The following is a 25,067-nucleotide window of genomic DNA, read 5'->3' on the forward strand; positions in this document are numbered from 1 at the left end:
CATTGTACTCTTGCATTGCATTGATGTTTCTAATAATTCAGTGGATTTAACTAATGTCTGATAACTGCTTTTGTTCATTTCAGGTGAGTAAACTTGAAGCTGTATGATACAAGCCAATTTTATTTATTGGCAAGCCAGATAAAAGGGCTTCGAATAAATGGATTGCAGAAATAATAACCCATCTGCACCCCACTCCTGTCACTAAAATTATTTTGGAGAAGATGCGGAGGGCCTATGAATTTATCTTGACAAAATGTAAGTAATGTTTTGATTTAGAAATTATGAATGTTTAAAATGTATATTTCTTTGTTAATATGTAAAGATTTTAAATGAAAGTAAACTTGTATTATAGCAACCTCCACAGCACAGCAACCGGAGAGTCAAATGGTGCAGCAGGCAGAGAGTCAAGCGGCGGCGGAGAGTCAAACCAAGGAGTCTGAGACTGTATTTGTTCTTAACCTTGTTCCTCTGTCTTCCCCACTCTCTCCAACCTCTCTCTTCTACTTCTTCTACTTGTACAACTATTCTTCCTTCACTTTCTTCCAAACTTCCACTGCCATGCTCTAAGTCTTTGCAACAAATGAAAAGGACAAACACCTCTGCCTCTTCACACTATTCTCCCTCTGTCTCTCTTCCATCTCCGTCTGCCTCTTACATTTCCACGTCTTTGTGTCAGGAAGGGCCACGTGTGAAGAACAGAAGAAAAGGTAACCTTTTGCATGGTACATCTTACCCCACACTGGTAATAAATTTGCTCCCAGTCAGAGTTGACTTCATGTAAATTTGATTCATTGGGCTAACCGGGTCATTGGTAGCCAGTTCACAGTATTTAGTTATTTAGCTGTGGCCAATGTCCAAGGCCTGTGGTTAATGTCAGTCCCTGACTTAAGGTCCTTCCACACTGAGTCTGAAATTTTCGTATGCGTTTTTCCGTATTCGTCATTCGGTGGCTCTGAATTGTCAAAACACCATTCCAAATTCTTGCTACTGATCCGAAAAACGCAGAAAATCGAACCCGATCCTATTTTTTTATGACGGCAGTGTGTAAACGTGATTGACAAAACATATTTATTCGTCGATTTCAGAGTCAGTGTGCAAGGACCATTAAGCTAAGAGGACTTTGGGAAAGCCAATCCTGTACATTTTGCTTTCAAAAACAGGGACAAATTTACTTTGACATAAATGAAAAGGACTGCATATTACCTCACATGTGAAATTATAAATTTGAACTGATTTAGCTACAAAGCATGGCATCATGGCTTAATAAACTTTCCGTGTCTTTTCATCATTTCAGGTTGCCGAAAATGTAGTAGGCAGAAGGTTTTCCTCTTTGATCGAATAACTGGGGAACGGATAAATGAGGTAAAATGTGTTCTGTTAGGCTGCTTTCTTGTCTAAATTACTGATTCTGACCTTTCAAAGATAATAAAACAATATGTTATGCCCTAATCAGTGATTGCTAAAACAGTTCAAATAATTATTATTCGTGTTTTTGTGTGTAGGGGAAAGCCGAGTTGAAAGTCCACTGGTTGCCATGCACTGTGTGGTAAGTCATATTTTATTTATTATTTAATTCTCAGTACTCAAGCAAATAGCGATGAGGTGGAGGCATTTGGAAGAGCTAGATCCGGCAGGTAGGCCCTTGTAACCTTTAGGACATGCATTCCGATGATGAAAAATTATGGAATAGTCTTCCGAGCATTCCAAAATCAGACACACTCTCTCAGTCCAGACTAAAGACAAATATCTGGACTGTCTTTAGTCTGGACTGAGAGAGTGTGTCTGAATTTGGAATGCTCGGAAGAATATTCCATAATTTTAAAGACAAATGGGCGAATGATCTACCTCCTTGTCTTTATTTAGAATATTCTGTTTGTAAGATCCTGGAATTTTGTGATTAACACAATGGATTGTAGGTAATGAGGAGCTGAACCATTCAGTACTTGCTGAGTAATTAATAGAACTCTAAAATTAGCTGACAGACAGCCAATGTATGGACAATAAAATGGTCCTGATGTGATCTGGTTTTACTGTTTCTAGTAAGTTCTCTAGTGGCTAGCTCTAGCTCTGAAATATCTTATTTATTGAGCCTGCAGCAGGACATCCACTTGGTAATGCATTACAAAAGTAGCAGTGTTTCATGCACACATAAATTAATCTTTCAGCATCTGAAACACTTATGTGTCATAATTTAGTTGTTTCCTGTTGTACATGTGTTGGAAATGTGATTTTCCTCTTCCCACTAATGACAACTTCATCCCTCAGTTTATCAGAAACATTTTGAAATCCGTAAATTGAGATACATGGCTTTCAATGTACAGGAACTGTGTGGAACATTGTGTAACTAGAGCTGCCAGACAATTGTAGTTTAGTAAAAAGTACAATAGTTTCCTGTGAGATGCAATGTTGTATAAAAATGTGTAAAATGAAAAAACACCGTAAATTGAGTGAATGTACTCAGTTGCATTCCACCACTGGGCTTAACCAGGGTTAATGCTACTTTAACAAACATAAATACATTTCAATGAACTCTCTAAATTTAACCCAACAGGTTTTTTTTTCTTTTTTTCTTTTTCTCTTTTTCTCTGTGTTCTAATGAATTTTTTTGCACTTATATTTTACAGTGGCAAAACCTGGGATGACACATGGGAGCCTGCCAGTGAATTCCTGCATGTTATGCCTAATTCCCCACATCCCAACCAGCTTTCAGCATGACAGCCTAGTCACCTGGACTCAAGCACCCTTAATTTCTTTTCTTTTTTTTTGTGAGTTTTTTCTTTTCTTTTCTTTTTCTTTTTCTCTTGCTTTTGTTCATTAAAGTTTTTTGCACAATACCCAGTCTCTTTTTGTGTTTATTTTCTTAATGGTGTGTAAAAAAAAAAAAACTTTTGCATTTTCAATAACTGCACAACAGCCAGGAAGTGTGCCATGGAGATCATAAGGGAGAAAATGAGTGCTGTTTGGCATAATGGCATTCCCAAAGGCATTATTTGTACTTTAAAAAAAAAAAATTATATAGTTTAGGTAAGTCTACTTGAACTATTTGTTTGGTATGCCAGCCATGAATACATACCACAGAATACTCCTAAAGATATTAAAATGTTGTAATCCTACAATTTCCGATATTAATTCCTTTAACATTTATAATTGTAATTACCTATTTATATTTGCCTTTTTACAAAATAATGTAAAATTAATCATGTAAATATATATATTGTTTTTATTTTGGGGGGCAAAGTGTTCTTCAAAGGGAAGAAAATAATGTATTTTCTGGTGGCAGCCTTGCATCTCCTGGGTTTTTTTTTTTTTTTTAAGAAAAGAAAAATTAAAGTCTTTAAATAGTTTGGCATATCAATACATTTTGGGAAATTAGTACAAAGTGTGAGCGCAATCATCTTTAAATGTTACAGACGCATTTTATTTGATTAAGAGATTAACTTACATCTGTTTAAAACAAATACTGCATGCTAGAATAACTATCAAGAGTAATTTTCTTTCTGTAAGATCCCTGTAGGGTTACATAACATAGGTTACATAGCCTATCTTCAGTCAGAACTGGGAAGAGTCTGTTTTTTTATTTTTTTATTTTTATTGCAGAACTTATACATAAATGATCATGGAAATAAAGCGATCTTTTCAATCTTTCAATGAAAAATAACAACAAAATAAATAAATATCCTGGATTTGCGTACATCAAAAGTCGGAAGAGCCTGTAAATACCATATATGGACAAGTGTGACGAGGCTTTGACGTTTCCATGGCCCCAGAAGGACAAGCTGTGGTTGGACTAACGTTTAGGTCAGAATAAAAAGCGCTCCATATCGCAAACTATGTTTTGCTTGCGTTATGTTGTCAGTAATACTGTCAGTTAACAATAAGGTATTGCTATATTGAAAGAAATTACACGTTTACCGAGATCCTAACCCTAACCCTATAGTGTAACTACACACTTCAATGAACTACAATTTACAGCGCCCGTCCCATGGACACAATGATAGAGGCTTATGGGTAATGTAGTTTAAAAACGTTTAGTAATGGAATTAAATAAATACAATCTTTAATGAACAAAGGGACATCCAAATATGTTCATTATACATACCTCTTTGACATATTTGAGAGCCAGACTGAAATTTGGTATTTTACTGTGAGCAGTTTTTAAAATGCTTTTTTAACACCTTTCCATGTATGCCAGACATCTCTGTCCAACATTATGTATTAAACATAGCATAAATAATTGTCCTACCAATTTTCACTTTTATACACTTATCAGACTTTGCATTTGCAGACTTTGTAGAATGTGCAGTTTTTTGCTCTTCCAGGGGTGCTACGGGACCCCTGGGGGAGGAAGGGCAGTAAAACCTACACATATGTACTCTCTTCATCATGGACAACAAACTGTATTGAGTCACATTTATATCTGAACATTATTTTGCTTTCCCGCCTTTTCTATATTTACATCATGCTTGTGTTAGGTTTTGATTATATTGCAAGACTCTGAACTCGGAATACAAAAATACAGTAATATTTTACAAATGTTGTAAAATAGACCTTTTCTGAATTGCTAAAACACTAAACCTCCCAAATTATCAATAGCCTAATCGAATTTGTCGAGTAAATCACTCTTTCTGTAAAACATTAAACAAGTTCAGGTAGTTAAAACACTGTTTGCAAATCTCATGCACTCTTTTGGCAAAACTCTAAACACATTCTCACTCACTAAAACACATTTCGCACTGACACATTTATGTTTCAAAACACTAAACACGGGCAGGCAAAAGTTAAACAACTACAACACAGTGTCATCGTTAACACACAACTACTCAAAATTGTTCACTTATTTCTAATGATGAGACCAAACCAACTGTACATCATACAAGTCAGTTAAGAGTGCCAAAACTGACTCAAAATGTTACACTGAATGTTACCAACAATGGATGGAAACAATATAAGAGGGAGAGGAGGAAGAAGAGTATGTGAAATAGGTGGTGAACAAAGAGGAAGAGGAGGAGGATGAGAAAGAGCAAGGTGTGAAGAATGTTGTCAAGGCTGGATCTGCTTTAGGGATTTTCCCTTTTCCTGAGATGACATTGTTATGTGGAAGAAGTCATCAGGCCGGACCAACATGAAGACATGATGCTGAAGCAGAATAAAATCTCTCTCACTGACCTTGATTCCTCTAGTTGCACAACTCTCCTGAGTGACTGTAACGCTTTTCATTTAGAGTTTTTTACTGTAACCTTTTTGTCTTTTGCAGTTGGGTCACTGTATTTTCACAGTATAAAAAGTGCTGAATATACAGACCTTCAATACTATACAATATTCAGTACAATACTATACTTGCAGTGCAGTGCAGTATACAATTTATTCACCTTACTACTGTAAGTTGTCATTACTATACTTTTTTTACGCAATTGCAAAATTTGTTTACTTAGTTACGATATACTTTTATTTCGGTAACTGCGTGTTTCGGATTCTGCTCTTCGTTTTTCTCTGTAGTGTCTAACGGTTGATCTGTAGTGTTTATAATATTGACTGATGTGTGTATGATCTGAAAGCATTGTTTGATTTGAGCACAGATAAAATGGTTTTGAGGCAATTGTTTGATTTTGCCATAAGAGTCAGATGTTCTCTGAATGTGGTTTGAAAATTTGGTTTTGTGTTTAAGGTTTTGAGAATGTGAGTTTCAAGAAATGTGTTTTAGCAATCCAGAAAACTGTAACATTATACTGTTAATCAGGTCACAGCTGATAAATCTACACAATTGAGTGGTGAAATGTTCTGAGTACCACAGAATCACATCAGTTGACTATGAAACCTGTACTAGATTACACAGAAAGCACATTGAATATTATGTTGGGGAGAAAATTATTCCTCATCATTATGGTGTTCTTCCTTATAATCTGCTTCTTCCATGTCTCTTAACAGGTTTCAATTGTTATACAGCACCCTACGGTTCAAATAATGAAAGTTACTGTACCACACAGTGCATGCATGCATGCACACATTTCTATGTATGTGAAAGAAGAGGTAACACTTTGGTTATATTTATGGTGATAAAAAGCAGATTTTATTACATGCTTTATATTCATAGTTAAGGTCATTGTCCAGAAGTATGAAAGGTGTTACTGTCTTGTAGATTACAGTCCATCATCAGATATTTCGTAGTCACTGTCGTACTCATCAGCTGAAGCACTGTACAAGAAGTTGATGTCCTCTGCTCCAGACAAAACTTGCAGGTAACAGTCTCTTGCTTGCACCTTCATTTCTCTGATTTGATGCCACTTTCTGAGGATGATGCTCTGCAGACCTTTCAAACCTTCTTCACTTAGGCCACATTGCGAATCTTAAAAGAGGAACACAAGAATATAAGACCAGCATTAGAAACTTTATAAACAGTCATCATTGTTGTGTATATTTATTAGGGCTGCCCCCTAATAGTAATCTTTGGTCGGGGAAACCCTATGTTTATGTAATTTATTACAAATACATACTTTTCATTGTCTCACTGGAAAACAAGCAGGACAGCTCTCTGAGGGTATCGGAACGAGTTGAAAGAGATTTCCAATGGTGGTCCATCTCTGCAACAAGAATCTTCTGCTCCTCCTCAAGTCTCCTTACTGACATGATGATGTCAAACGCCTTTCTCTTTGTCCTTAGATCGACAGAGTCTGGAATGCATTTATGATAAATAAATAAATAATTTGTATTAAACATCAACCTTCAAAGAATCTCTGAAATAGTATGGGGTTACAGAATGACATTTGAAGCATTGTGGGTTATGTGTCATTATGTATCAGATTTGTCAGAAGCAGTCAACAAACAGTAACAATTACAATTATTTGTGACTAAATGTATTACAAGTAATCATTTCCTCACCGTCAGCCCAATCCTTTACATCATTCTTCCAATTGGCTCGCTGTCACTGTCAATTGCGCTTTCATGGACTCTAGGTTTTGTAACTGGCTTTGCAGAGCTTTTGTGGTCTACAATAACAAACAGTGGTAAGAAACAAAAAACAAATGCTCAATGCACAGCTTCATACACTGCTAACATGCAGTACTGAACATCTAAAATTAATTCTACTGATGTCATTACCTTTTGATATCGGCAGGTCAGTGAGATAGCCAAATTGTTGAACTTTTGCTGATTCCAGCGCATGGCCATGAGAGTCAGCAAGTCTGTGCATCCTGAAAAACAAAGAAAATATGATGTTACCATATTCCTCCTACGTATTATGTAAGGATGTAACTAGTGCAGTATGTGGTAATCTTACCTGCTTTTGACATATGCTTACTGGTTACTGCAATCCTAGATAGGAAGGCATTGCACTGTTCCACCTCCTCCCCTAGTGTTAAACCAGCACCGTCCTGATATGCCCCACTCCATTTTACCTGGTTAAGAATAAAAAAATAAAAATAAACAGATGTTTGCAGATGTTCAGTTTAGATAATACGATTCTATCACATAGCAACACTTCCTTACCTCGTATTTAAAATCATGGGCTTTGGCATGAAATACCGAAAGGAATGGCTTCATGTTAAGAAGGTGCTGGAGCTCTGGAGCAGGACTCTGTGCCGACACACCACAAGCTCCAATCCCTCCTCGTCTACCTTGCTGGCAGATCTTTATGAGGTATCTCTGGCTGCTGACCACTCCCCTCCACAAACACTTCTTCCACTGAACTACAATATGGAAAATTGTTGATGAAAATAAGACTCTCCTAAACAAACTCTTCAGAAAGAGGTTATTATAGTGCTGTAGTCTAATTATCATCTAGAATTTTACATGTTTGGTTGTGTTGTGAATGTGGTCTACAAATCTTTTTACGTCTTCATCCTTGGCTATGAAGACGCCTTCAAAGATGGCCTGTTCCTCAGATCTAAAAAAACAAAAAAACAACAATTGATGATTGACAACAATTTATAACTTAAAATCTGAGATTTCTTAGTTCACATTAAAGAGCTATGTTTTCTTATTAATACAAACACTGTGATACACAGTTTGGAGTAGCTAGCAGCATTCTTGAAACGGTAATGCTTGCGGTTTCCATCAACTGAAACTGCAAGCATATCTAGGGTGCATGCAGGACAGTTGAAGGGCTCTTCCTTGCATATGTTGTCCACCTCAAATCTCACAGCCTCCCACTCAAAAAAACTTTTCAGAAAACTGTCTGCTGAGATCTTGCTTATCAACCAACAACTCAAAGATATCAACAACACTGCAGGATAGATAAATTCAATACTCACACGACCAAAGCGGACCGTTGGCTGATTCAGTATTCTTAAAAATGCTTGGCAGGACAGTCCTGGTGCCGCCATCTTCATTTCTTCAAATGAAAAAAAGACATCTGTGGCATAAACTGTGGCAAATTGAAGGGTTGCAGGCCAGTAGTCACTTCTGTTTAGGGCATCGACTCCAGCAGTCCAAGTGGATTGGCATGCCTCACAAATTAACTCGGGCATGGTTCGATCATGTCATCCTGGAAATATCAAAAACACATCCACTGTAATGTAAACCAGGGTTTGGGTTCTTTGTACTATTTATATATTACTTTGTATACTTCATATATTTTTAGTTTTATATCTATGTCAAACTTGTAGGGAGTCGCGTATGGATATATATTTATTTTAAAGATGCTTCTCAAACAGGACAAAATAAAGTTCTTCACATTCTTACCATTCATTGTGACCACAGCAACAATCTTTCCTGGACTAACCCTCAATAACTCTGGTGAACAACCACAGATTTTGTCAGGCATCTCCACAGGTACAAGCCGGACTGAAAAAGAGCATACAGTACACTTGAATTATGTTAAGGGGGTAAGGCTAAAAATAATTTTTGAAGCTGCCGAAGAGGGACCTAAAGAAAAAGAAAAAAAAAAAACAGAATTGAACATTTTACACCAGTATTCTCTTCATCTGTGTTGCCAGAATGGGCTAAATTGTATGTGATATTCCTTTTCAATAAACAAGAAGTGAATATTGTTAATTACATTTTAGATAGAAATTAGACAAAAATTGTCAATAAATGTAAGTTTTGCTCTATTTAAAAAAAAAAAAAAAAAAAAAAATCCAAACAAAGCCACATCAGAACTTCTAATATATATATATATATATATATATATATATATATATAAATCAGTCAATAAGTTATGACAGCATTACTTGTTACATTAATTATACACATTAATTGTTTTATTTCATATTGAAAAATTGTGATGAGCCACAATTTAGTAGTTATGAATTAATTTGTATTGTTAATTATAGATTTATTTGGGTGTTAATTATATAATTTTGCGTGGATTTTAAACAATTAGGCTGTAAAACAAACCAATCTGGCAACTGTTCTTCATCTGAACATTTCTAATATTGGATAATAGTTGTGGGCTAATGTAATACTGAAAATATTACATTCCCCTACGATACATGATGATTATATGCGACAAAAATGAACTTGAATTCAATTAGCTAACTTTGCTAGCCTGCACATTTGGTGCAGCAAGCTATATTTTTATAATGCCTTCTATTATTTACCGTCCTACGAAATTGCCACCTTACACATCTAAAGGTTATAAACACAACTTCTTGTCCTGATTCAACAGTTTTTAGATGTGTAAATTTAAGAATAGTATCAATCTCTATTAATTAACTCTTCTACTTACCAAGTGGGAAATCGCAATGGACCCTGGGATCGCCCCATACAGTGACGTCAGCGTTATTCATTTAGAGGATTTAATCAATAAAAAATAAAATAAAAAATAAAATATTAATTGAACACAATCGTAGCATATTATATATATTTATTAACATCAACAAACCTCCGATAAAAATACGTTACCCAGCATGCTCTAGTTAAAGCAGTGTACCTATGTACCAGTTCCTATGACAAGAAAACGCTTAAACTGCTTACTTGCACGCCGTGGAGCGTTGTTAAACTCACCTTTGAATGCAGTTTTACCTGCAGTTGAGCGTTGTTTTGGTTAAACTCACCTCTGAATGCCGTTTTACCTGCAGTTGAGCGTTGTTAAACTCACCGCTGAATGCGGTTGCACACCATGTGCGTTGTTAAACTCACCGCTGAATGCGGTTGCCGAACGCGCTAAACCTTTGCGCAGAGAGGGCACTTTGATATCAGATTGCGAGGGTTTTTAAACATCAAAAACCAGTTGGAGGGCCAGATAAATATCATCTGGGGGCCGCCATTTGACTAGCCCTGGCATAGATCATTTATTGTAGTCTATTCCTTTTTATTTGTATTTATTGTAGCCTCGACCCATACACAGCAGACGGGTTGCGGTGTTACCCAAGACGTCAAATTTCAACGCCGCAGGCTCCGGTTCAGAGTTCTATAGAAGTCAAACAGACTACCCTGCACGTTGAAAAATGACGCCAAAGGTATACCCAGTGCGTTAAAAAGTGACGCCAAGGGGTCCTGGCCAAGCGTCCATATTCAACGAGTCCAACTGCGTCCTGTAAAACGCCCGTGGGTTGCATTGATGGTTGAAAGCCATGAGCGTCTCTCACACACGATAAAGGGTGCGTGTTGAATTCGGCCAATATACTCCTGCGGGCAATTAAGGGATGATGGAACCTATATTGTCGTGTTTTTAGTTAGGATACCTAGCACACATTCACGTTTAAATTGAGTAGGCTACCACAGGCTTATTTAAAACTTAACGAAATTGTAGCCTACGCATGCTACTGTTGCTGAAAGCGTCTGATATCACGCACTTGGATTGGCTAGCAAAGTCCAACTGCGTCCTGTAAAACGCGGGTGGGTTGCATTGGAGGTGGTTAAGCCGCGAGCGTCTCTCACAGACGATAAGGGTGTTGAAAATGGCGAATATCTCCTCTCAAAAGATAAATAATGGAAAACAATGACCTCCTATATTAGGTGTAGGCAATCCTAATCATAGAGCAAACATAAGTCGTTGCTGAAAACGTCTTTAGTCTGTGCAGTCGGTCAATGTTGAGGTGAATTGACGACTGGCGAAGCCCTGAGCGTGTAATTACATCGCGGATGGTTTTACATTGAAGTTGGTTGAAAGCCATGTGCGTGTCATCTATACGCAAAAGGGTGCTATATGCGTGGGCAGAAAACGCCGAAGGACGTGACAAAACGGCCTTATATGACGCCCTGAGATGAGAACGGGTTGGTTGGACAGGCCATACGGCATCACCTGATACTGGTGTGATGAAAGCCGTCTTCCATTTGTCACCCTCACGTATTTGAATGATGTTGCATGCACTCCACAGGTCCAATTTAGATAAGATATGAGCCCCACTGAGCTGTTCCAATGCAGCAGGGACCAGAGGAAGGGGATAACTGTACTTAATGGTCTTTGCATTGAGGGAGCAATAATCGATACACGGCCGCAAGCCTCTGTCCTTCTTGGCCACAAAGAAAAAGCTGGAAGCGGCAGTGGATGTCGATGGTCGGATGAACCATTGGTTTATAGCCTCCTTGATATACTCCTCCATGGCCTTCTGTTCCGGGATGGACAGAGGGTAAACCTTACCCTTGGGTAAAGTAGCCCCAGGCAGCAGGTCAATGGCGCAGTCCCCTGGCTGATGAGGTGGTAAACGGGGTCGCCAACCGTTTGCTGAAGATATCCTGGAACGCCCTGTACTCTAGAGCAGTGATTCTCAACCGGTGGGCCGCGGCCCTCTGGTGGGCCTCGGAGCGTCATCTGGTGGGCCGTGTAGGCAGTGGTAGACTACCCCCAAATAAATGTTTATTTATTTTTTAATTTACAAATCTTGTTATTTTCTAATTATCTAATTGTTCTTATGAATTTATATGATCAAAAACACTCAAGTCAAGTCAAAATGCATTATCTAAAAGCAAATTTAGGTTTAAATATCACAACACCAATCATGTCAGATTGAATGTTTGTTCGATCAGACGCAGTAACATTATGTTACTGTTATATTGTTAATCGTTTTCTGAAAAGAAAAGCAGATGTGGGAGACAGACCTGTGCAGGGAAAAGCTTCGAAGTGTGTGGTGAGAAAATACGACGCTGAATACATTAAATTTGGTTTTATAAGGGCAGGTACTGAGGGAGTCGCACACGGACGAGAAGCGCAGCGCTGCGTCTACAACTCGAGGTATCGAACACGCGCACTTTCTCAGTTTATGGCCAGCAATATTGTTATGTTTAAGGACATTACGAAATTAAGATAATGTCTGTACTATGTTATGATTGCAATTCAATTTTCAATTACAATTAAATACAATCGTTGCTGAGTCTGCAGTCTGAACACTTTACTTCAGGACGTATATTAACTGAATTAATTGAGAATCTCACCTGAAAATCCGGTCATTTTCATCCACGCAGCTGATTTCTGTAAATTTGAATATAAAACTAAATGTATCTTGCAGCACAGGGTGAAGTCAGTACATAGGCAACATTAATGACGCTTTGATACAAATGTAATGTAGTAAATTTAATATAAAACTATATAAATGGCGCTCTGTGACGCGACAGGTTTTTGAACAGAATCTTGAGCCATAGCTGGCGCTGCGGACAGACGCCGCCGGTGTGTGTACACTCATAGAAAATAATGTGTTCGAATTTTAAAGATGTGCCACTGCGCTTCTCGTCCGGTGTGCGACCCCCTTAAGCCGAAGGCGCATGTGGAGAAATGTTGTTGAATGTGGATTCAGGTGTTGAATGTGGAGAAATATTGTCATATGAGGCACTAAAACCATCAAAGCTGCAGAGACATTTGAACAAAACTGGGCTGTTTAATATTGTTTAAAACAGTCAAGTTCATATCACTAACTGTATTTGATAAATTACACTTACAGTATAGGCTATGTAAATTGGGGTGAATGAACTTTGTTGAACATTTCGTATCTATACCACGAATGTTATTTCTCCCGCCATTTATACGGCAAACATTTTTTGGCGTGCATATGATACGCAGTTTTCGCGTGCATATGATACGCACTGTATGGCGTGTAATACACACGCACTCCCCACCCCTAATCCTACGCATATGCACGCAAAAAAACATTTTTGGTGTATAAAAATGCCACGAGAAATAACATTCGTGTTATAGAGATCGTGTTGCAGCGAATAGAGAGAATCCCCTCTTGTGTGTCTGACCAGTTGTTACAGGTATGTTAGCCTGTTATTGTTACAGGAATGGTTACTGAGTAAACCTGCAAAGTCTTTTTGATACAAGGACAGTTTTCATCTATATAGCTGACTGTGTACAGTGGCATAACAGATTAACAGCAGAGTATATCATTGTACTTTTAGAATTTTCTGTTATTCTGTGTTCATACTATCATATGTGGAAAGGTGGTCCTCAGAATGTTTTTAAACACTCATTGGTGGGCCATGAGTTGCAAAAGGTTGAGAACCCCTGCTCTAGAGGAATTTCAACCTTGCTCTCGATGTCAGGACTTTCAACGGAAGTGGAATCAGGTGGACACAGGGTGAAGAATCTGCGGTGTGCAGACAGGTGTGTCGAGCAGGAGGTTTGACCACGGAAGACAGACAGTCATTGAAGCAGGATTCACTCCATTGCAGGATCTCTCCAGAGTTCCAGTTGATGTTTGGATCATGTTGTGACATCCAAGGGCGTCCCAGGATGAGGTCAGCGGTTGATCCTTCCAACACCATGAACGATATTCTCTCCTCATGCAAGCAGCCGATGCGGAGCTTCACGGTGGGGGAGAAGTGACGAATGCGACCACGACCCAGCGGCTTGCCGAGGATGGTGTGAATGGCTAGCTTCTAGGAACAGCGTTTCCTCTGGAGGTTGAGTTTTTGGAGAAGTTGATGAGAGATGAAGTTCCCGGCAGACCCGGGATCATTGAGAGCTTGAGTTGAAACAATAAGTTTAGGGGTGAGAATTTGGACAGGAGTACGAGTGAGAGGTGCTATTTTGGGCAGAAATTGAATTGTACTCAGCGCTGGGTGTGGTGGTCGGATGGGACAGTTCGTTATGATGTGGCTTTCTCCCCCACAATACAGGCATAGATGGTTTAAGATTCGTCTTTGACGCTCCGCGTTTGTGAGATGGTAGGAATCGACTTGCATGGGTTCAGGTGCTGGAAGGGCGACAGGTGATGAGGTGGGCGGAGGATGCAACGCAGGTTTTTCCTGTGAACAGGCAGAAAGACGTTGAGAGATACGAGCAGCCTTTTTAATGAAATTCTCCAAACTGACGGTGTCGTCATATATGACCATCTGGTGGTGCACTTCCGGGTTTAAACCCTGGCGAAATGCTGTGAGCAGGGCCGTCTTGAAGACTTGAAGATGAAAGGCAGATGGAAGACAGGATACCGAAGTGGCGAACTCAGGTGAGTATACACAGGTAGAGATGTCTATGCAGGATTGAAAAGACCAGACACTGAGGTGAGGGTGATGCAGGTAGTTATAGTGCAGGTGCAGGATGAGGGAGTGCAGGTGCAGGGAGTCAGTAATCGGGTGATTGGGAACGAGTGGGCGGATCGTGGTGATTGGAAGATGACTGGTGTTGTAATGGTGTGGCTGACTCTGTGACAATATTAGAATGATTTCTGAAGGATTGTGTGACACTGAAAACTGGAATACTGCCTGCTGAAAATTCAGCTTTGCCATCACATGAATAAATTACATTTGAAAATATATTTTAATGTATACATATATTAAAGGAATCATGAAATGGAGAATCAAAATGTTGAGGTGTTCTGAACAACTCATGTCTGTCCATCAACCACGAGAGCGATATGCTACTGCTGTTGGAAAAAGACGTTGAGTCAAACTCAGACATTGTTCTGTCAGTGGTTGTAAAGAAACTGCACCTTCAAAAACTTTGCATAGCCTTCCTAAAGATCTGAGCATTAAACTTCATGGCTGAAGTTTAAATTTAATGACGTGCCATGAGAGACCGAAAGATAAAGTTTTTCAAATTTCACAACAGACTGTTTTGTGAATAATTCTCAACATGCTGTCGGTTTTTCAAAATATATTTTATTGAAAGATACAGCCTCGGAGGCAACGCAGGTACTATTCATTTTTAATTTCATCGTGTCTACACTGGACACAATAAAGCAAAAGTTCCAAATCCATTTGTCCTTAGCCCCTTCCTCATCACCCCCAATTTTGGCAAGTGCTGCATACATGAAATGCCCAAAATAAAAAGGTTACTGCTCATAAGTAATTCTGAATAGAAACATAACACACATACATTTAGAAAGCCAACCAAGCCAAGCCAAGTTTTTCTGACATTTTTCATTACCTGATTGAGTCTCCAGGTAAGAGACAGCTAATCTTAGATTATTCAATCTGACTGTTATATCAGTATCCCAGGGTCATCCAACAGTCTATATTGTTATCATTAAATTTTAAATGCTGACACGCTAGGAAATAAGAGTTAATTCATGCATGGTTTACGAACAACAAGAAAAACTAATAAATAAACAAATAAAGCAACACGCATGCATGACAACAGAAAACAGGCGGATGTCTGAACTTTATCTAAACCTGTGTCATTGATGCCAAACAGCTCATCAATAATTGGCTTTTAGGCTTTTGACAAATGTTTGTTAAAAGTGGTACTGCTGTAAATTAAAGTTTGACATTACACTCTGCGCATTTCATGTTTCTATTCTAGCCCAAATAAACCTATACATTAACAAACTAGAATCATACTATATAGAACACACTTTTTTAGTAGTCGTGGAGTAATTACTTATTAAAAATAAGTACCTACTTAAGAGAGTATGCGATTTCAAATGCAGCCTAAGGTTATACACAAACTAACCATCAGGTGACCAAAGCAGGAAGAGGAAACAGGAAGCCACAGGAGCAAAGTACAAAACAGTCCAAGATACAATGCCCCCCATGTGTCTGTTTACTGTGCCTCATCCGATTTAGCCTTCTTGTTACTCCCTAGGGCAACACAACAAAAAACAACAACTGCTTTTTAATTAGCCCCTGTGTGTGTATATGTACACACTGTAAAAAATGTCTAACCTCTCCAAGTCAAAATTTTCTAGTGACTGGTCACATCTACATTTTTAAATTGGCCCAAGTGCAATTCTTGTTGCAATAGTCAGTTAACATTGGCTCAATGAGAAATAATACGTAGAAAAATTTAGATGTGATCAGTCACCAGAAATTTTTGACTTGGGGATGTAATTTTTTTTTACAGTGCAGGCACATGTATGAGATACTGTCAAAAGAAGGCATAAAATGAAGGCAAGACCAATACTTGCAGGAAGAGCGATATGTAAAAAGGGCAAAAGTAAGAGAAGAAAAATAAAGAGAAAGAGGATGAACAGGGTCATCAATGAAAGCAGAGAGAAGAAGGGAAGGGAGACAGAGACAGTAGGTGGACCCCATGGGGGACGTCAGGCCGACAGAGACGGTCACGATGCCTTGTGGGGGGACAGGGAAGGACGAGAGGACATGTGTCTCAGAGAGGTCGGAAGCAGCCATGCGACTCCACAACCAGACGGGGTCAGCTGTCAGAGCAAGGCCTGCTGGGAACGGGGCAAGAGAGGTAGCCGACAGGTGTCCACACACAAGGTAAGGAGGGTGAAGAAGAAGAAAAAAAGAAAGAAAGAGATAGTGAGTGAGAGAGAAAGAGAGAGATTATGCAATATAAAAATATACTAAAGAGATATGTCTCATATTTTGTTCTCTTTCAGTTTAACGCATTTTATATTGTCAGGAAATAATGCCATATCTCACTATGAGTCATGTTTCCTGTCAGATTACGGTGCCGCCTGAAGGGGTTTGTTTTATATACATTTATTTTGTAAGTATAATTTATATAACATAATGCTGCAACTGTCACTTCAATACACTAGCATTTCAATCTCAGACACAGTAACAGCATACAGCACTAACAACATATTTGGACAGTTTAGATGCATCTAAAAATGTATGAATGTCTACAGTGTATAACAAAAGATCAAAGCAAGTGGCATTCTAGATTACACATACTTTACAAATAAAATATTTGACAAAATAAGTTTTTATTTTATTTTATTTTATTTTATGCAAACAAATACTAGTTACAGGTGACAGATACAACAAAAACACCAAGGCCAACAAAACATACTTCACAAAAGCCAACATGGTGTGTGTGTGTGTGTGTGTGTGTGTGTGTGTGTGTGTGTGTGTGTGTGTGTGTGTGTGTGTGTGTGTGTGTGTGTGTGTGTGTGTGTGTGTGTGTGTGTGTGTGTGTGTGTGTGTGTGTCTGTCAGAACCTGCAGCTGCTGTGTGACGCGCGTTCGCTGCGAGCGGGACCCGCTCCGAGAGAAGGCCGTTAAAATCAATTCCCTATTTTCGTTTTCGAAACTTGTGTTGGTGGGTCTGATCGATTGTGCAATAAGTGACAGCCGTGAGTGAAACCCAAGCGCTTGCGCGTGGATGGGAGGGGCGCGCTTGACATTCATTTTCGGCTGGCTTTTTTATTTCGGCCCGAAACCGATAATGCTATTTTCGGCCGAAATTTTCGGCAACCGAAATTTCGGTGCACCCCTGTTTTGACCACTTCAGCCTACTGTCTAATATAACTCCAAGAAGTCTTATTTCCTCTACCTGTTGAATAGGCACACTATGGTCTTTGGTCTATGGTCACGAAATGGTCTTTTCCATCTATGATCTAAGTTTATTTGTTTATTTGTATCCCCATTAGCCACTACCTAGGCAGTGGTTACTCTTCCTGGGGTCCCAACAAGTAAAAAATACAAAACTACATTTAATCAACAACAACAAAAAGTCAAATCAATGAAACATACTAATCCAACATTCATTCCAAATATCAAAATCAACAATTTACTATATATTGTGCCATTAAATGTTCCTTTAAATACCTTTTTTTTAAAACGAATTATTTTATTTTTTTAAATATGTAATATCAATGGTAAATCATTCCATATTTTTATTCCTCTATACATTACAGTCCGTTGTTTTGCAGTGGTTTTTGAAACAGGAAATAAATAAATAAACATCCCATGGTGTTTCCCCTGGTTATGCATGCCTGGTGTTAAAATCATGACTAGTACTACTATACAAAAGTTGAGAGTACAGGACATTAGGAACTCTAGACACATTTTTTTTTTTTTATAAAACAAAGCAGAGAGACTAACGGTTTCGAAGATAATTGCAAGTTTCTTAAGCGCTAAATGACACCGTTACAAACACCATAAGGCGAAACCTGGCATGTTTGGTATCGTTGGACTCGGAAAGGATTCAGGAGTCTAAGGAGGTCACTTCCGTGAAAAACGCTGGCTTGAAACTTCTCAGGCTCCTTCAGGGCATTGTGCCGATGGTGCATACTGAGATTTTTGAGATACGCCAATGTTCTCATAGACTATCATGGCACCCTGGACAAAGACACTGCATGCCAATTTTCATCGGACTAACGGTTGAGTGCAGTTATAGCCATTTTCATGATTTTTCCCCCCTGTTATAGCGCCACCAAGTGGCCAATCATCCAAAAAAAATAATAAAAAAAAATCGTGTGACCTCAGATTGAGCTCATAAACATGTGTCCCGAGTTTAGCGAAAATATCTCTTTCCGTTCACAAGTTATAGTCGTTTTAGTAAAAGTGGCCCCGGTCACATCGAACATTGTGAATTGAAATTTAATTATTTTTGGATGATTATTGATAGTCACTCTCCAGAGAATATTTCTGCAGTGGTTTTGGTTCTGATCAGATTCACAAAGGTAGTTTATTCAAAAAACCTAAATTTACTCGAAAATGGCGCAGAGCAAATCCGAGGCATGCATTTTGTCTGCCTTGACCCAGGATTCCAATGATATAAGATACTTGAGCCTACGCCTAACGTACTTTTCGCCTACGCCTAACGAGCCATTTCGTACTTTTGACCGGTGTAGCACCCCCCATCAGGCCGTTTGGGGCGCGCCTTTGGTGATATTGTAGGCAGTGTGAGTACTACCAGCCCTCAAAGTTTCAAGTCTCTATGACTTATGGTTCGGTCTGCCAGATCAGTTTTAGATGGAGAATGCTGCATCATGGGAAATTTAACAATAACAATAGTTACAAAGCGCTATGAGCTTGAACCCCTAATAATAATAATAATAATAATAAAATGGTTGCCTCCGATCCCTCCTTGGCCACGGCACAAGTTAGACCCCCGCCCATTCCACACTACAATGAGCCACCAAGAAGAGGTGCTGCGGGGCCCAGGGCCCAAAGCCATCTCATGATTTCAGAATATACTTTTTGAATGTCACAAATCCCTTATGTGTCACGTGTCTAGTGTGTTTTGATTCATGTTTGTATTTCAGTTCTAGTGTTTTACTGTCAGCCTGTTAATTATTTAATTTCTCCTCTTTTCTCTCCCTGTTTGTCACTATGGTTTCTAATTGATTGTTAGTTCTGTTCAGGTGTGTCTTGTTAATTAGCTCTTCAGTTCTGGCTAGCCATGTGTTTATTCCTGTTCAGTTGTTTGTTGTTGTTGTGTATTAGCTTGGTTGTTCTGTTCTTGTCTATTCATAAATGTTTTGTTTCTTCTATGTTCTTGCTAAAAGCTAAGCTGTTGCAACAAGATCCTCACCTCATCTCTGCAACAAAGTTGTGACAGTGTGTACTATGTTTTTTTTGTTTGTTTTTCTAAGTTAAAAAGTCTTTATGTTCATTCAGTTAGGAGATCATACAGACAGATCCATCGGAAGTTTCATAAGCATATGTTCCCACTGCAATAAGCTCAGCAGTAATGTCATTGACCAGTACAGAAGTGATAAGAGCACTTATCCCATCAGCCAGTCTTATCTGCACCAAGATAGCTGGTGAAAATGATGCAGTCATTATCAACAGCAAAACAAAGTTAACCAAAGCCTCGTCCAAACTCATAATCACCTCTGGAGTATCTGGAAATATTATGTTTTCCTTTCATGTTTTTTCTTATCTCATTTTAACAAGATTAAAGCCTGGCGCAGCACAACCAAGAGATAAAATTCATGAGAACATCCTCTAGGTTCTTTCATTCACTATGAGGCTTTTCTTCTCAAAATCTGTCTGGTTTGTCCTTTTTTGCATACATCAACCATGTCGGTGCCAATTTTTAACAACCTGTTCAGTCTAATACAAACATTTAGTTGAGAAAAGTTTACTTTTGAGCTCTCTCAACAATCGTCTTATATTTGTCCTCAGTAACACTACTAGTTTTAGCCAAAAAAAATAAATAAATAGTCTCACTCAATAAAGTCAATAAATTCTTGTCAAGGAAATTAGATTTCTTGTTCAACAAATTATTAGCCATGCAGCAGCACAAATTATTTCATTAATGGTTTCTTTCTCATAGCTCTGCAACCTATACAAAAACCTCAGCATGTAAAAACACTACAATGTTTTTTTTTAGTGTTTTTCTTTTTCTTTTTTTTTACTGATTGTGGCACTAAATGCTGTCATAGAACAAGAGCCCTTGTAAAACAAAAATATCACATGCAGAGTTTTTAACCAACATTCATAATTTTGAATGCAAGACCATAATTGGTTGTATGGTCTCATTCGTGTGCTTTTTTACAAGCTGCTTGTTTTAGGGTTTAGGGACCATTATGCATTTTGTAAAGTTTTTTTTTTTTTTTTTTTTTTGCCTTTTAGAATGAATATATTGGCCTTACTGTTATCTATAAGCTAGTGTGCTCCAAAACAATGACAAAATTCACATTTAAAATATATAAGCATTTAAAACATATAGTCTCTCACTTCCGCCAATATGGATCAACAATTTTGATGACATCACTCTGCACTTCAGCTTCTCATTAGATTTTCTGTCCAATCAAATGCTCTCTAGAATCTGAACCGTCCCGCCCCGTATTACAAATACACGTTAGAGCGGTGTCTGAAATCGGTCACTTGTTCACACAATACATTTACTATTTTCTACATGGTGAATGGCATGTTACACATGATACATGTAGTTACTATAGTGATAACTATAAATTATTCATAATTACATGCAACTAACCCTAAACCACACCCTCATCCAAACCCTTACCCTATAGTAAGTAGCCCACATGTAGTTAATTTAATTATTATTACTCAGTTTAACACGGACACCTTAAAATAAAGTGTAACCCATATTTTTTTCCACACGACTCAGGTCGTACAAATTTCCCAGCAATCCATGTTTTCATTCTTATATGGTATGGGGTGCTATTATACATCTTCTGAAAGAATACAGTATCTCCGGATCAAAAATACAGACGAACAAGAAGCAGAAGCAAGCAATAAAAGCATATGCACGTTGTAGTCTTTGACAAAAACGCGATTTTCTTTTCTTTTTTTCTTTTTTTCTTCAAAAGGTTGCTTTCTCATGGTGCGTTCACACCGGACGCGAATAGCGCGTCAGGCGCGAGTGATTTCAATGTTAAGTCAATGCAAAAAAATTTTTGCATTGCGCGCGTAAAAAATTCCTGCGGCGCGAATGAGGCGTAGAGCGCGGCACGGTAGACGCGAATACGCCTCATTCGCGCGTCAAGTTCGCACGAATAGCGCGAATTGAGCGTCTGCCGCGTTAAGCGCGTTACGCGCGAATGATTTTATTAGTGCTATTTGTGCATTCACGCGTTTGACGTGAATTCGCGTCTGCCGCCCGAGTTGAAAAATCTGAACTTCTGCGTCAATTCGCGCCGCGTTAACCAATCAGGAGCCTGCTTGCTGCTGTCACGTGGTGAAGTGACAGTTTATAATGTTATTTTATGTTTGGCCTCAATAAATTATTTTGTAATATGACTAAAATGCACAACAAAGCAAATCTTTAACATAAAAACTCGATTTCAATATATGAGAGATACTCATTTTGTATTGAATGCTATTTATTCCATATCTATTCTAGATTATATGAAACATTATTATTTTAATGTAAAGACAACAAACACAATTTAGTGTATAAAAACAAAAATCACAGGACAGGTTTCACTTTTGGAGGCTGGCTCCATTTATTATCAAAACAAAAATAAATGACAGATTAGGTGGGTGCGGGCGAGGGTGAACCTCGCGCCGGGCTGTAGAGCGCGGGCTCGTCAGGCAGCGACCACTCGAGGCCGAGGCCTTACGGCCTACGCTGTCCTCGTCAGCGTCCTCACCGTTAGGTCCACCAAACCTAGCTCCTGGAGCAAATTGTGAAACTCCTGAAACCCTCTGGAGGGTCTGGTGGACCCGAGTACAGCGACGATGTCCCCTACGCAGCTGTTTCTGCTCTCCAGAGCATATACGAGCGGTGACTCTCTCGATTAATGCTAATGCTAATGCTCGATAAACATCTAAAAAAGATGGCCGCCAACGGGTTTCGAAACTTTCGCCTCTGACGCGCGTAAATTTTGCTTCAAACTTTTGTTTTTACGCATGTCAATTTCACTCTTGACACGCGAATTAACACAAAGTGGTCAAGCGTCAAACTAGACGCGGCAGGCGCGAATTTGACGCGCTATTCGCGTCCGGTGTGAACACAGCATCATGTGTTTTACCCACATTCAAGTGTTGATTTAAAAAAAAAAAAAAAAGTGTATGACGTTAGATTTTAATTTTATTTTTAATTTTATTTTTTAAAGCAGAAACTCTGTTCTTTCTTATTCCAAAATATTCTGGGGGCCATGAAAGTTTTGTGAAAATTATCAAAAAAGTTGGCGGTGGCTGACAACTTTTTAAAAAAAGTGTTGGTGGGAAAATAATGACAAAAAAGCAAAACAAAGCATAAATAATATCAGCAAACAGCAAAACAATGCTCCCACAACCATAACCAAATAATATATTCATGCTGCAATGCATGCTGGGGGCTCGTAAACTTAAAACAAAATCAACAACACTGCTAAATAAGAAACTGTTTAGATAATTGTGTTTGGCTAGTTTGGACAATATTTGGGGGGTGGGGGAGTATTGTTGGTCTAACATCTATTTTTATTTTATTTCATAAAAAAAAAAAAAAAAAATGTTTTACATTTCTTCATGCCCGTGGTTCTAAAAAGTCCCATGTGCTGGATAAAATAATTCATTTGGGCACATCTTTCCTCACTCGCTCTATCTGCATAATGTTTCTTGCTAGCATCCCTGCATTAAGGTAGATGTCCCTATTTATTGGTTAAATAAGCACAGTATAATTTCACCATAACTTTAAACGTATATCCATCAATTTCACCTAGAAAAACTTCCTGTCACAAAGGAAAGATACAAAAGAGCTGGAGGCACATCTCATTGTATGCGCTCAGCAGATGCTATTCCCTCACTGCAGGGAGACGCTCCATTTTACACCTTTCATTACCACACAAAAGACTGTGACAGGTTCCTCCTCACCTCCAGCTGCTGAAAGGAAATCTCCATTATTGCCTTCCAAATTACCCTGCTGCTTCACAGATAAAGGCAAAACATATTTGCCTCTTTGTGCCCAATAAACCTGTCAATCTGCCAAGCTTTGATACTATAGGTGTGACTGCCGTGAGTTATGCCTTTAATACGATACATGTGCACGAAGAGCACGGTATATGTTCATGCCAGACGTGTGTGCGGGAAGCCCAGATACGGGAAGCCCAGAGAGCGTTGTTCTAGCCGTACTGCTTTGTTATCTCTCAGTTCTGTTATTTGCTGGAAAGGCTGTGAGCTGTTTGGTGAATAGGCTTGATTAGTGTTTTGTTGTATTTAATGGGAAATTGAAATTCTACGTGTAATTTCTCTGCTTCTACAGTGTTTGAGGAACAGTCATTTGCAGACAATGGGAATGGCAATAGGAAAATGATTTTTACACATACAAGGATTGAGTTATTTTTGTCTGGAATAAGCTATTGAAATGTAACTCTTTAAAGCATTAGGCTGCTTAAAGTGATCGATCTTTTGTTAACGGTACTGCATTGTGAGAATCGCAGTAGTGTACGGCAGCCAGGGGCATTGCTAGTTTTTTTCTTTTTTTTTCTTAAGGGGTCTATTCATGAGTTAATGAGTTTTTTTTTGGGCCTTACATTTCACTCAAAAATGAATATTTTGAACGTGAATATGGCAACGTTTTATTATGTAGGAGTTTGTACGTATCATCGCAGTTCTAAATTGAAACCAGGCCTTAATAATAATAATAATAATAATAATCCATTATATTTATATAGCGCTTTTGGGTACTCAAAGCGCTTTACATGGAAGGGAGAATCTCCTCAACCACCACCAATGTGCAGCATCCACCTGGATGATGCGACGGCAGCCATATTGCGCCAGAACTCTCACCACACACCAGCTTATTCGTGGAGAGGAGACAGGGTGATGAAGTCAATCAGTATATGGGGATGATTAGGAGGCCATGATGGATAGAGGCCAATGGGCAAATTTAGCCAGGATGCCAACTATTTTTCGAAGGACATCCTGGGATTTTTAATGACCACAGAGAGTCAGGACCTCGGTTTAACGTCTCATCCGAAGGACTGTGCTTTTTGGTAGTATAGTGTCCCCATCACTATACTGGGGCATTAGGACCCACACAGACAACAGGGTGAGCACCCCCTACTGGCCTCACTAACACCTCTTCCAGCAGCAACCTGGTTTTCTCAGGAGGTCTCCCATCCAGGTACTAATCAGGCTCAGCCCTGCTTAGCTTCAGTGGGCAACCAGTCTTGGGCTACAGGGTGATATGGCTGCTGGCAACTCTAAGGCTGCTGGCCTTAGAGTTGTGCATGATATAAGCAGTTATTGAGTTCACATAAGTTTGTTTTTTTATATTAATGAACTTTTGGTCATATTTGATTCAAATTAACTTTCATTCAGTAAATTTCACAGGTTTGGAACGACATGAGGGTGAGTAATTAAGACAGCATTTGAGGGAAGGGCTGAGATGATACCCCTAAAAATAGGTTTGTCTATGATGGCAACCATTTCCTCTCACTCAAACACACACAAAACACAATGTTCTTCGAAGGACATGATTGTGTCTGCCACCAGCAGGAGATGAGGTGATTTATGAGGTCTTGTCACCACAGCGGTGTTGGCACTGTCATGGGGCCATGAGAAACACCGGGAGGTAGAGGGTGTGCTTGTATTTTGTGCTCTGCTAAATCAGCTAGTATATTTGATTGTACCTTGAATATCACAAAAGTCAAGCATTCAGCCTCT

General features: G+C 38.8%; 2 protein-coding genes across 4 annotated transcripts; one reads left to right on the forward strand and one right to left on the reverse strand.

The window, feature by feature from the left end:
* Positions 1–417: 417 nt before the first annotated feature.
* On the forward strand, positions 418–2,834 carry LOC309502473 (uncharacterized protein). Its single transcript, XM_082174841.1, has 4 exons — positions 418–707; positions 1,295–1,362; positions 1,503–1,546; positions 2,625–2,834. The coding sequence occupies exons 1-4, from the start codon at positions 581–583 to the stop codon at positions 2,713–2,715; spliced, it is 330 nt and encodes a 109-aa protein (XP_082030967.1). The 5' UTR covers positions 418–580; the 3' UTR covers positions 2,716–2,834.
* A 3,206-nt stretch (positions 2,835–6,040) lies between these two features.
* LOC309502811 (uncharacterized protein) lies at positions 6,041–11,156 on the reverse strand. 3 transcript variants are annotated; one of them, XM_082175350.1, is made up of 10 exons: positions 9,662–11,156; positions 8,677–8,778; positions 8,247–8,479; positions 7,786–7,879; positions 7,483–7,682; positions 7,274–7,391; positions 7,096–7,187; positions 6,877–6,983; positions 6,492–6,668; positions 6,041–6,343 (listed from the first exon to the last, which is right to left on the reverse strand). In XM_082175350.1, exons 5-8 carry the CDS (start codon positions 7,534–7,536, stop codon positions 6,897–6,899), a joined length of 351 nt encoding a protein of 116 aa, XP_082031476.1. In that variant the 5' UTR covers positions 7,537–7,682; positions 7,786–7,879; positions 8,247–8,479; positions 8,677–8,778; positions 9,662–11,156; the 3' UTR covers positions 6,041–6,343; positions 6,492–6,668; positions 6,877–6,896. The 3 variants fall into 3 exon arrangements, with proteins under 3 accessions (XP_082031476.1, XP_082031477.1, XP_082031475.1); XM_082175351.1 differs by lacking the exon at positions 9,662–11,156 and having other exon boundaries at positions 7,828–7,879; positions 8,677–9,062; XM_082175349.1 differs by lacking the exon at positions 9,662–11,156 and having other exon boundaries at positions 8,677–9,062.
* Between the last annotated feature and the right edge of the window lie 13,911 nt (positions 11,157–25,067).

This window comes from Leuciscus leuciscus (assembly GCF_965113295.1).
Source record: "Leuciscus leuciscus genome assembly, chromosome: 7".
Classification (NCBI taxonomy): Eukaryota; Metazoa; Chordata; class Actinopteri; order Cypriniformes; family Leuciscidae; genus Leuciscus; species Leuciscus leuciscus.

Excerpts from the sequence above, each read along its gene's own strand:
- LOC309502473 (XM_082174841.1), top strand. The coding sequence starts at position 581 with ATGAAAAGGACAAACACCTCTGCCTCTTCACACTATTCTCCCTCTGTC. Across the intron at positions 1,363-1,502 it reads CTGGGGAACGGATAAATGAG|GGGAAAGCCGAGTTGAAAGT; the intron begins GTAAAATGTGTT and ends TTTTGTGTGTAG. Across the intron at positions 1,547-2,624 it reads TGGTTGCCATGCACTGTGTG|TGGCAAAACCTGGGATGACA; the intron begins GTAAGTCATATT and ends TATATTTTACAG.
- LOC309502811 (XM_082175350.1), bottom strand. The coding sequence starts at position 7,536 with ATGAAGCCATTCCTTTCGGTATTTCATGCCAAAGCCCATGATTTTAAA. Across the intron at positions 7,392-7,482 it reads CCCATGATTTTAAATACGAG|GTAAAATGGAGTGGGGCATA; the intron begins GTAAGGAAGTGT and ends ATTCTTAACCAG. Across the intron at positions 7,188-7,273 it reads TAAGCATATGTCAAAAGCAG|GATGCACAGACTTGCTGACT; the intron begins GTAAGATTACCA and ends TTTGTTTTTCAG.